This window comes from Cuculus canorus, chromosome 16 (assembly GCF_017976375.1).
Source record: "Cuculus canorus isolate bCucCan1 chromosome 16, bCucCan1.pri, whole genome shotgun sequence".
Classification (NCBI taxonomy): domain Eukaryota; kingdom Metazoa; phylum Chordata; class Aves; order Cuculiformes; family Cuculidae; genus Cuculus; species Cuculus canorus.
This window is the reverse complement of record NC_071416.1, coordinates 373,562-385,928: the sequence shown is the minus strand read 5'-3', so window position 1 is coordinate 385,928 and position 12,367 is coordinate 373,562. Positions and strand designations below refer to the sequence as shown.

Below are 12,367 nucleotides of genomic sequence, written 5' to 3'. Positions count from 1 at the left end.
GGGACATGCGTAACATCCATTTGCCATAACTCATTTGATTGTAGTCCCCGTGGGTTTACCCCTAGGCCTAGACCACCACCTCCATTGTGATGGCTGCAAATCGGGCAGGCCCTAACTATGGCCTTCGCCTCTGCCATTGTGATTTTGAACTCTCGGTGCAAGCCCTTTGCATTTTGGTGAAACATAGAGTGAGCTTCTCTGGCTAGCAGCTGGCCTGGCAGTGGAGTGCCCTGAGCCACAGACACTAGTCTGTCTGCTCTAGCATTACCCTCACCCAAGCCAGCTTCCCATTTATGGCTTCTAATATGAATCACAGCATAAGCGTGCTCCCTTAACCTTGTAGCCTTTTTTAACTGTACCAACAACTCATACAGCCTCCGGTTTTGCACCTCTTTTATCGAGGCGTCTTCGATTCTAGCTACGACCCCAGCAACATACAAAGAGTCTGTTACGATGTTCAGTGGTCCTCTTAGCTGTGATATTGCCCATACTACTGCTAAAAGTTCCATAGTCTGTAGACTGTCTGCAGCTTCTGCTTGTAAAATCTGATGTTTCCATAGTCCCTTTTCTTGCCATGTTATTGCAGCAGTTCTGGATTTTCTGCCAGCATCCGTGAATGCCGTAAGAGCATCTGCGATAGGGGAATTTTCTCGTTTTGGCCGAGTGATCCAATTCCATTCCCCAATCCATTGAACTGGCGCCTGTCGGAGCTTTTCTGTTTCAATGGGGCAGCTCGCACCTAAAAGTGCCTCCTGCAGCTCCTCGCTATTACACAAGTACCAGTCCAAGGTATCCTTTTTAATTGGCATCCTGATTACTGCTGGCTCGGTTCCAGCTACTTGTAGCATTCTCTCCTTGCCTTTCTTTATTAAGTCCGCTAGCATTTCGACCTTTTGAACCAGAGTTTTGGTTTGTTGTAACGCGGGGGAAATCCACTCCAATACCCTTATCTCCCCCGTTTTCTTTTGCAATTGAGTCAGTGCCCCAAGGAGGTATTTGGGACCGTTCCAGATGGTCAGGTCTATGGATAATTCTGGATCTCGCCGATGGGCTTGCCCCTGTGTAATGCAGTCCATTATATTCTGAAGAGTGTGCTGTTGTTCTGGAGTAACACAGATCGGTCTTGCTGGGTCCGTACCTTTGAGAAGTGGGCGTAATTCGTCCAGCAGTTCGTTTGGTATTCCCACAATCGGTTTTAACCATTGAAGATCGCCCAGTAACTTCTGAGCCTCATTCAGAGTTGTGAGTTTTGTTTGCAGTTGTAGCTTCTGGGGTTTAACTATTTGTTCCGACATTGTCCATCCCAAATATTTCCACGGAGCTGTTGTTTGAATTTTCTCAGGGGCTATAACAAGGGAAAATTGTGCCAAGGCAGTCCGTATCTCCTGAATTTGCTGTTCAGTAAAAGGTTTTGGTTGGGCAAACAATATATCATCCATATAGTGATAAATCACTACATTTGGCCATCTCTTTCTCAGGGGCTGTAATGCAGAGTCAACATAAATTTGGCATAAAGTAGGACTATTGCGCATTCCCTGCGGGAGTACTGTCCATTCAAATCTTTGGTCCGGCCCCTCCCTGTTAAGTGCAGGCAATGTAAATGCAAATCGCATCATGTCTTGTGGATGAAGGGCAATAGTAAAAAAGCAGTCTTTAAGATCAATAATTAGTAGTGGCCAATCCTTAGGAATCATTGCGGGATTAGGTAATCCTGGTTGTAAAGCCCCCATGGGTTCCATTTGGGCATTGACAGTACGCAAATCATGTAACAAACGAAACTTTCCTGATTTCTTTTTGATCACAAAAATTGGAGTGTTCCAGGGGCTTGTGGATAGTCGCAGATGCCCCTGTTCATATTGCTCCTTCACTAGATCATGAGCACACAGGAGACTCTCCCTTTTTAAAGGCCATTGCTTAACCCACACCGGAGAGCTGGTTTTCCAGGTAATGGGTATCGGGAAAGTCCAGGCAACGGCCACTACCCCAAAGGGTGCTCATTGTTTAGCACCACTCCCAATTGGGCCAGAATGTCCCGCCCTATAAGGCACTGCACGGTAGGTGGCAATTGGACTACCGAGAAAGTAGCTGTTAATTGTTTTCCATCGATGTTCACCTTGATAGGAGGGGAACGACTGGCCAGGGTTAAACCCCCAACCCCGGTCACTGTGGTGGCAGCCAGTTGTAAAGACCAATGTGGAGGCCAGCAATTAGGGCTAATAATGCTGGAATCAGCCCCAGTGTCCAAAAGGCCTGAAAATGACCTCTTTTGTCCTTGATATTCCACCTCCACGGTTTTCTTGGGCCTTTCATTAAGATTTAAAGTCAGCAAGGTCAGGCCGCCAGTGGATCCGAGACCTTTTTCTCCCCTCTCTTGTTCCCTTATAGGCTTTATCTCTTTTGTCATTTGCTCCAACGGTACCAATTGAGCAATTCTCTGTCCCTTATTAATTTGAACGGGTGGAAAAGGAGTATGCACCATGATCATAATTTCTCCAGTAAAGTCCGCATCAATAACACCAGGTAACACAAATAATCCAATCATAGAGGCAGACGATCGTCCTAATAGCAGTGCACCCACCGCTCGACCTTGTATAACAATAGGTCCTTTAATTCCTGTTGGGATCTTTTGTGGGTGCGATGTCATTAGCGTGATTTCTACTGCTGCTGCCAAGTCCAGCCCGAGGCTCCCTGTGGTGGCAGGTTGGGGGCAGGGAAGGTCGGTTGAGCTGCAGCGGCGACTTGTGTCTGAGCGCGGCCACTGCAATTCGCGCTCCTGCCGGAGTTTCCCGACCTCCGCCGACAAGCGCCCGTAGTGTGAGTATCCGAACGGCACTTTCGGCACCATATCCCTGTAGCCTGGCATTCTCGGCGCATGTGACCCATGCCTCCGCATCTGTAGCATCGCGTACGGGTTCCCGACGGAGCCGAATTAACTGCGGCTGACGCTTGAAGGGGTGCGAGAGCAGCTAACACCTGATTTTGTGAAGCCTTTGCCTGTTCCTGTAATCCCAGCCCCAGCTGCTTAATAGCATCTACTAAAAATGCTTGTGATCCTAACGGCATTTGAGCCATCCTTTCTAATGCCTCCTCTATGGTCCAATTTGCACCCAAGGTGTTAATCACACTCCGTGTAGCCTGCTTGCAATTTTGAAGAGCGCACTGTTTTAGCAGTGCCCCGCCCATGTATTCGGGTACCCCTGCTTTTTCTATTGCGGCAGCAGCCTTATCTATAAATGCACCAAATGGTTCTTCCCGACCCTGCTTGATTCCCATATATACGGGTAGTCCTCCAGGTTCTTTTACCTTATCTATAGCAAATCTGACCAATCTCATAGCCTCTCGGCACTTGTCTGGTCCCACCATAGCCTGAGCTTCCGTGCGGAGAAACGCTCCCAGCCCCATAAGCTCATCAGCTGTCACTCCATGAAGAGGATCTGCTGGCTGCCTCTGTACTGCCATGCATTTGTTAACAATCACTTGCCAATGTGCATTAAATAAAAGCTGTTGATGCTGTGTAAATATTAACTTTGCTATTCCTCTACAATCAGCGGGCAGAAGCACTCGAGTGCCCCATTTGTGGTCTAACATCTGCTTTACTGGCTCACTTGTCACCCCGAACTGGCTGACTGTAGATCGCAACTGTGACAGCAATTTCCAATCAAGGGCAGTAATTGTTGCCATCAGTCCTCCACCTGCCTGAGCCTGGAAGATCACCGGGCATGCTAGCTGTGCTGCTGCATTAACCGCACAGTGATCTCCCCTTTCCAAGCCGTCTTTTGCAAGCACAGCCCAAGCTTCTCTCCGCTCCCTGGCAATGACCTCCGCTAACTCGCTTTCCGCCCCAGGGGTTGTCTCATTGCCCAGAGGGAGAACAGCCGGGGGCGCTTTTGGCCGCGGCCCCTGCTCTTCGGGGGGTGCGGACGGCTCAGAAGCTGCCTCTGAGCCAGAGCCAGAAGGCGGTGGCGGTGGGGGGGGTAAAGCCACCTGCGTGACCGTAGGGGGCAAAGGAGTAGTTTGGGACCATTCTCTTTCATAGTTTCTATTTTTTGTGTGAGCAGCAGATGCTTGCTCAGCTGCTTTCTTTTCTGCCTGGTACTGTAAAAGCTCGTTATGTACCACCCTCCATAGCTTTCCCAACTTTTTTGCCGTTTTATCATCCTGTAATGTAGCCTCCCACAACACATCTCCGAACTTTCGCCACTCTGTCAGCTCATGTACGGTATGCGGATTTATGAATAAGCCTTTAGCATGCCCATATGTTAAAAGACTCGTTAACTCCTTCTGCAAATCTATTCCCTTAACCCGCCGCTCTTCCAGGAAAGCGGTAAATAAATTATATGCTGCTTGCCTTTCCATACCTAATTTATCAGCGCTGTTGCAGCCCCTCAAGGTCTCGGCAGCACGTATCGGCCGGGCCCATCTATATGGTCACCCAGAGCACGGCGCGTCCTCAGGCTCGTCTATACGGTCACCTTACTTTTATTCGCGCTTATTGCCGTCCCGACTGCTTCGGGACCCGAACTTTTACCCTGTCGTCGCTCGTCCATGGTTCAATGCCTGCATTTTGCTCCGACATGTCGGGGATCACCATTTGACGGGGTCGTCCGTGGTGTCCAGTGGGTACATCGGGGTCACCATTTGACGGAGTCGACGGGAGACAAGCACATCCGATGATGATCAACAAGTCTCGATTTATTGATACGATAGGCATGCTTTTATAATAGCAGTAATAAGGCTCATACATATTACAAAAGTAAGGCTCATCATTGGTCCGATACAGAGTGTCAGCCCTGCCTCTATTGCTCCATTCCTAGGATGTTTGTGGTTTTTCTAGGTCCTGTTTTTATCTCCTATTATCGCCTAACTTCTTGCTCAGGGAGACTGTGGCCTTGTACGAGGCTGTTATTATTTCACCAGCTGTATTTTCTCACGTCTCTTCTCCTCAAGCCATGTCTCTACAAAAACTCTCCACACTGTGCAATAAAGGCGACATTTTGCTTGCATCAAGCTGCGTCCCGTCTCTTAATCGAGGCAAATTGGTGCCCCATGTGAGGCGTTTTACAACCACCTATCCGCAGGATGACATCAGGGTCCACTTCTGTTCAATGTCTTTATCAACGACCTGGATGAGGCGAATTAATGCACCCTCAGCAAGTTTGCGGATGACACTGAACTGGGAGCAAGTGTTGATATGCTGGAGGGCAAGGAGGCTTTCCTGAGGCATCTGAACAGGCCGGATCCATGGGCTGAGGGCAGTGGGACGAGGCTTAACAAGGTCAAGTACTGAGTCCTGCACTTGGGACACAACAAGCCTTGGCTGGAGGACAAGTCTTAGGAGGAGCGGCTGAGGGAGCTGTGGTTGTTTAGCCCGGAGAAGAGGAGGCTGAGGGGAAACCTTCTCACTGTCTACAACTGCCTGAAAAGAGGTTGTAGAGAGGTGGGTGTTGGTCTCTTCTCCCAAGCTAGAGGTGATAGGACAAGAGGAGATGGCCTCGAGCTGCTTCAGGGGAAGTTTAGGTGGCACACCAGGAAAAAACCTCTTCACAGGAAATGTTATCAGGCACTGGCAGACGCTGCCCAGGGAGGTGCTTGAGTCACCATCCCTGGAGGTGTTTAAAAGTGTTCTTCTAGGCGCGATTTGCAGCTGGCAATGAAAGCTCTCCCGGGACAAAGAGCTGACGAACATCAGCATTCGGGGCTAGCACGTTCCCCTTAGCTGTTATTGGTGAATGTTTCCAATTCACCAGCGAGCTTTCCCGAGCACACTCCTGTCGCATCTGACCAATCTACACTGTGTCAGTTGGAGGTTGTTTCGGCTAAGGCCAGTTTCAGTTGGAGCTGGTGTCAGTTGGGGGTTGGTGTCGGTAGGGGCTGATGTCGGTTTTGGCTGCTGTCGGTTGGAGCTGGTGTCGGTTGTGGCTGGTGTGAGTTGTGGGATATGTTGGTTGGGGTTGGTGTTGGTTGCGGCTGGTGTCAGTTGGGGGATGTGTCGGTTGGGGCTGGTGTCTGTTTGAGGTTCTGTTGGTTGGGGGCAACGGCTGTTTGGGGCTGCTGTTGCTTGGGGCTGGTGTCAGTTGTGCGTTTTGTCAGTTGTGGCCAGTGTCAGTTGGGGGCTTCTCTGGCTTCGGTCATGTGTCGGTTGGGGCTGGTGTCAGTTGCGGGCTGGTTTCGGTTGGGGGATGTGTCGGTTGGGGGTTGTGTCGGTTAGAGCTAGTGTCGGTTGCGGCTGGTGTCAGTTGGAGGATGTGTCGGTTGAGGGATGTGTTGGTTGGGGATGGGGTCAGTTTGGGCCGGTGTCAGTTGAGGGATGTGTTGGTTGGGGCTGGTGTCATTTGTGGCCGGTGTCAGTTGAGGGATGTGTCCGTTGGGGTTGTGTCGGTTAGGGCTGGTGTCGGTTGCAGCTGGTGTCAGTTGGAGGATGTGTAGGTTGGGACTGGTGTCGGTTTGGGGTTGTGTCATTTAAGGCTAGTGTCAGTTAGGGTTGGTGTCGGTAGGGGCTGGCGTCAGTTTGGGCTGGTGTCAGTTGTGGCCGGTGTGATTTATGGGATGTGTCGGTTGGGGTTGGTGTCGTTTGCAGCTGGTGTCAGTTGGGGCTGGTGTCATGTGTTCCTGGTGTCGATTGGGAGATGTGTCCGTTGGTCTGGTGTCGGTTGAAGGTTGTGTCGGTTCGGGGTTCTATCAGTTGAGGGTTATGTCAGTTGTGGCTGGTGTCAATTGGGGTATGTGTCTGTTGGGGCCGGAGTCTGTTGGGGGTTGTGTCAGTTGTGGCTGGTGTCGGTTGGGTGTGGTGTCATTTGGGACTGGTGTCAGTTGGAGGTTGTGTCAATTCGAGGTGGTGTCAGTTGCGGGTTGTTTCAGTTGTGGCTGGTGTCAGTTGGGGGATGTGTCCGCTGGGGCCGGTGTCAGTTGGGGGATGTGTCGGTTGGGGGATGTGTCGGTTGGGGCTGGTGTCAGTTTGGGCTGGTGTCAGTTGGTGAATCTGTCGGTGGGGGCCAGTGTCAGGTAGGGCTTGTGTCAGTTGGGGCTGGTGTCAGTTGGGGCCAGAGTCAGTTCGGAGCTGGAGTCGGTTGGGGCTGGTGTCGGTTGGGGGTTGTGTCAGTTGGGGGATGTGTCGGTTGGAAGTTTTATCAGTTGTGGCCGGGGTCAGTTGGGGGATGTGTCGGTTGGGGCTGGTGTCAGTAGCCAATAATGAGCTTGCGTTTTGCAATATGTATGAGCCTTTATTATCTCTAACTAGTAGTATAAATATATGTTACGTGACAATAAAGGCGACATTTTGCTTGCATCAAGCTGCGTCCCATCTCTTAATCGAGGCAAATTGGTGCCCCGTGTGAGGCGATTTACAACCACCTATCCGCAGGATGACATCAAGGTTCACTTCTGTTCAATGTCTTTATCAATGACCTGGATGAGGCGAATTAATGCACCCTCAGCAAGTTTGCGGATGACACTGAACTGGGAGCAAGTGTTGATATGCTGGAGGGCAGGGAGGCTTTCCTGAGGCATCTGAACAGGTCGGACAAGGTTTAACAAGGCCGAGTACTGAGACCTGCACTTGGGACACAACAAGCCTTGGCTGGAGGACAAGTCTTAGGAGGAGCGGTTGAGGGAGCTGTGGCTGGGGCCGGTGTCAGTTGGAGCTGGTGTCAGCTGGGGTTGTGTCGTGTGTAGCTGGTGTCGGTTGGAGCTGGTGTCAGTTGGGGGTTTGTGTCATTTGGGGCTGGTGTCTGTTGGGACTGGTGTCGGTTGGGGGATGTCTGAGTTGAGGTTGGTGTCAGTTGGGGGATATGTCGGTTGGGGCCGGTGTCAGGTGGGGCTTGTGTCAGTTGGGTCTGGTGTCAGTTGGGGCCGGAGTCAGTTGGGGGCCGGTGTAGGTTGGGGCTGGTGTCGGTTGGGGGTTGTGTCAGTTGGGGGATGTGTCGGTTGGGGCTAGTGTCAGTAGCCAATAATGAGCTTGCGTTTTGCAATATGTATGAGCCTTAATTATCTCTAACTAGTAGTATAACTATATGTTACCTGCGCAATAAGGGCAACATTTTGCTTGCATCAAGCTGCGTCCCGTCTCTTAATCGAGGCAAATTGGTGCTCAGTGTGAGGCATATTTTTCTCCGTTTAGCCCGGAGAAGAGGATGCTGAGGGGAAACCTTCTCACTGTCTACAACTGCCTGAAAAGAGGTTGTAGAGAGGTGGGTGTTGGTCTCTTCTCCCAAGCTAGAGGTGATAGGACAAGAGGAGATGGCCTCGAGCTGCTTCAGGGGAAGTTTAGGTGGCACACCAGGAAAAAACCTCTTCACAGGAAATGTTATCAGGCACTGGCAGATGCTGCCCAGGGAGGTGCTTGAGTCACCATCCCTGGAGGTGTTTAAAAGTGTTCTTCTAGGCGCGATTTGCAGCTGACAATGAAAGCGCTCCCGGGACAAAGAGCTGACGAACATCAGCATTCGGGGCTAGCACGTTCCCCTTAGCTGTTATTGGTGAATGTTTCCAATTCACCAACGATCTTTCCCGAGCACATTGCTGTCGCATCTGACCAATCTATACTGTGTCAGTTGGAGGTTGTTTCAGCTAAGGCCAGTTTCAGTTGGAGCTGGTGTCATTTGGGGGTTGTGTCGAGTGGGGCTGGTGTCGGTTGGAACTGGTGTCAGTTGGGGGTTGTGTCGGTGGGGCTGGTGTTGGTTGTGGCTGGTGTCAGTTGGGGCTGGTGACGGTTGAGGGATGTGTCCGTTGGGGGTTGTGTCGGTTAGGGCTGGTGTTGGTTGCGGCTGGTGTCAGTTGGAGGATGTGTAGGTTGGGACTGGTGTCGGTTTGGGGTTGTGTCATTTAAGGCTAGTGTCAGTTGGGGTTGGTGTCGGTTTGGGCTGCTGTTGGTTGGGGCTGGTGTCGGTTGTGGCCGGTGTGAGTTGTGGGATATGTCGGTTGGGGTTGGTGTTGGTTGCAGCTGGTGTCAGTTGGGGGATGTGTTGGTTGGGGCTGGTGTTTGTTTGAGGTTCTGTTGGTTGGGGGCAGCGGCTGTTTGGGGCTGCTGTCGCTTGGGGCTGGTGTCAGTTGCGGGCTGGTTTCGGTTGGGGGATGTGTCGATTGGGGGTTTTGTCGGTTAGGGCTGGTGTTGGTTGTGGCTGGTGTCAGTTGGAGGATGTGTCAGTTGGGGTTGGTGTCGGTAGGGGCTGATGTCGGTTTGGGCTGTTGTCAGTTATGGCCGGTGTGAGTTATGGGATGTGTCGTTTGGGGTTGGTGTCGTTTGCGGCTAGTGTCAGTTGGGGCTGGTGTCATGTGGTGCTGGTGGTGACTGGGGGATGTGTCCGTTGGTCTGGTGTCGGTTGAAGGTTGTGTCGGTTCGGGGTTCTATCAGTTGAGGGTTATGTCAGTTGTGGCTGGTGTCAGTTGGGGTATGTGTCTGTTGGGGCCGGTGTCTGTTGGGGGTTGTGTCAGTTGTGGCTGGTGTCGGTTGGGTGTGGTGTCATTTGGGACTGGTGTCAGTTGGAGGTTGTGCCAATTCGGGGTGGTGTCAGTTGGGGCCAGAGTCAGTTCGGGGCTGGAGTCGGTTGGGGCTGGTGTCGGTTGGGGTTGTGTCAGTTGGGGGATGTGTCGGTTGGAGGTTGTATCGGTTGTGGCCGGCATCAGTTGGGGGATGTGTCGGTTGGGGCTGGTGTCTGTAGTGCCAAGAGGCCTGCTTGGCGTTGGCTGAGGAGCTGCACAGCCCTCGGAGCCAGCAAGGGGAATCTCTGGGCATGGGGGTGCCCGCACTGGGGAGGGCAGCCTCTCTACACTGCCGTCGTGTCCTCATCAGCTGCAGGAGGAGCTGGGAAGCCGGGTCCAGGCCTGGGAGCAGGAGCACGAGGGGATGTTTCTGGTGAAGGGGCAGCAATTGATGGCATACGTGTCGGAGCAGTGGCAGCTGTACCACCTGGAGAAAGAGAAGGAGAAGCAGGAGCGGGTGAGTGCAAAGCTGAGCATGCTGCCTCCTGGTCTGGAGGAGCCTCTGCTGCATGGAACACCAGCCTATTGGTGGCCCTGCCTTCCTTGGAGGAGAGGAACGGCCCCCAGTTGCTGCCCACGTCTCTGTCTTCCCCTCTCTGCCTGAAAGTGGCTCTGTATCAGTTACCTTTCTTTGGCAGCAGGGCTGGTGTCTGTCACTGTCTGTTTGTGGTGAGCCCTTTTCCCAGCCCCAGCAGTGCCAGAAGCCCAGCTTGGCTCTGGATACCTGTAAATCACTCTTGGCATTCCTGTTGCTTGGCCGTGTTATGTGCTTGCTGCGGGGCACTGCCCTGCTTGCTGCGGGGCACTGCCTGCCCGCCCTTGGGCAGCACGGGGCAAGCCAGGGCTCCACAGATCCTCTGCTTAGGTTTTAAGTGCAGATCTCTTGTGCAGCAACTGAAGAAAAGGCGCCAGATAGAGGCAGAGATGTTGTATGGAAGCACCCCGCGCACACCTATCAAACGGCGGATGCTCGGCACCACCACTCCTGGCAAAGCGAGGAAGGTAAACTGTGTGGGCATGCTAGGACCCTGCTGGGAGTTGTCACTGGCTTCTCTGGTGCGGTACAGCCACCAGTGCTTCCTCCTGTGTGATGTGTGCTCTGGTTTTCCCCTCAGCTCAATGGCTCTTCCATCGCCAGTGCCACTCCCAACAGCACCGTTCGTTCTGTTTTGGGGAAACAATCTACCACTCACCAGTGACTCGCTTGCCACCTTCTGGAGTGAAGGTAAGGAACCCTCTAGAGTGGGCTGGGGCAAAGAGGCATGGGCTGAGGTGGCACAGCTGCAACTGCTGTCACGCTCAGCTTTGCTGCCTCCTGCTAAGCCAATTTGTCTCTACCTGCTGCACTGGGTTGCCACAGGATGTTTCTGGGACCTGAGGAGGGAGAAAGAGGAGGGCAGTAACAGCATTTAGGAAATCTTCCTCTAGCTCAGATTCCTATCGTTCCTCTGTTCCTTCTGTGCCGAGCCTGGGGGGCCGGGGGACCTTCAAAACATGAGTCTAGTTCTCTATGCTTCCAGAATCAGAACTGGGCCTCACATCCTGGAGGGCTCCTGAAGCTTGAAACTCCTCTGGCACCTCAGAGCGACAGGCAGTGAAGGAGCGGTTTGGGGCAGCGGTGCAGAACGTGGTGGCGGAGGTGACTGAGGACAAGGCGCTGCAGCGGGCTGAGCGCAAGCGGCTCCAGGTGGAGCAGGCGCCGGGCTGCAGCCCCCAGGCCAAGCTGGTGAAGCTGGCAGACATGCTAGACAACCTGCGGGATCTGAACCGCTGCACCCCGCAAGGTACAGCCCGCACCAGGGCCAGGGCTCCTGAAGCTTGAAACTCCTCTGGCACCTCAGAGCGACAGGCAGTGAAGCCTGTGCAGCTCCCCTGGATCTGCTTGATCTCCATGTCCCCTCTAACTGTCACTTCTTCCTGTAGCTTGGCCAGGCTTCAACTCCCAACCATGCGGCTGCGAAGAACCCCTGTTCTAGACTGAAGGAGCAGAACAAGGAGAACATATTCCAGCTGAACGGAACCACCCTGAGTGGTGGGTGCACTCCCACAGCCCCTGCCCAGCGTAACAACAGTGTTAGTTCTGTTGCCAGCACCTATTCTCAGTTTGCAGTAATTCACCTCTTCTAAACCCACCTCCTTTCACTGGGCAGCACGGGGGGTGTACTCCCCGCTCCCAGAGCAGCCCCGGGGGGCTCAGCTCTGCACCCTCCCAGTGTCCCCATACAGAGTGGCTGTTCCTGCCAGCACCACAGATCGGTTGGTTCTAGACTGAGAACTTAAAATTGATGTTTGGTGGCTGAGACTGAGTGCTGTTCCCCTCCCAGAGGCCCTGACCAGGCACAAACACACCCCTGATGATGTCGGGGGCACCTCCCACCCCCACACAGGGGCAGAGCTGGGGGCTGCTGGAACGGGCCCACTGCAGTGGTGCAGCCGCTCTCTGGAGATGTGACTGTTTCTGGCTGCCTGAGTAAAGCCTCCCCTGTGGTCAGAGTCCCTTGTCGCAGGGGTTTTGGAGGTGGTGGCACTCCCCAGCCTGTCTGAGGGGCTGCAGTGCAGGGGCCTGGGCTTCCCAGGACAGCCAGCCTGCCTGCTGCAGGAGGGAGAGGGACTTGGACAACAGCTTCTTCTTCTTCTGGGAGACTCATGGGCTCAGAGTTCTTCCTTAGCTCCTCCATGCTTCAAAAGAGGGCAGGAATACCGTAGCAGGAGTAGGTGGGGAGCCCAAACAAATCAGCAGGAGTAGCCTGGCTTGCCCTCCTTGCTGGCCTGGAGGCCTTCTCTCTGTCCCTTCATGCCCATCTCCTGCTTCTTCTTTCCACAGCGCGAACTTTCAAAGGCTGCCAGTAGCTCCAACTCTACCACCACCCACGGCTTCTCCTGAGGTGCT

General features: G+C 53.2%; 1 protein-coding gene across 1 annotated transcript; it reads left to right on the top strand.

Annotated features, from left to right (window-relative positions):
• Window positions 1-9,192: 9,192 nt before the first annotated feature.
• On the top strand, window positions 9,193-11,175 carry LOC128853840 (protein regulator of cytokinesis 1-like). Its single transcript, XM_054081823.1, has 5 exons — window positions 9,193-9,201; window positions 9,788-9,934; window positions 10,369-10,479; window positions 10,616-10,702; window positions 10,998-11,175. Exons 1-5 carry the CDS (start codon window positions 9,193-9,195, stop codon window positions 11,073-11,075), a joined length of 432 nt encoding a protein of 143 aa, XP_053937798.1. The 3' UTR covers window positions 11,076-11,175.
• The last annotated feature ends 1,192 nt before the right edge of the window (window positions 11,176-12,367 follow it).

What these genes read in the sequence shown, in the direction of transcription:
- LOC128853840 (XM_054081823.1), top strand. An exon ending in CTCCTGGCAAAGCGAGGAAG is followed by an intron (nt 10,480 to 10,615) that starts GTAAACTGTGTG and finishes TTCCATCGCCAG; the next exon opens with TGCCACTCCCAACAGCACCG. An exon ending in TGCCACCTTCTGGAGTGAAG is followed by an intron (nt 10,703 to 10,997) that starts GTAAGGAACCCT and finishes CTATGCTTCCAG; the next exon opens with AATCAGAACTGGGCCTCACA.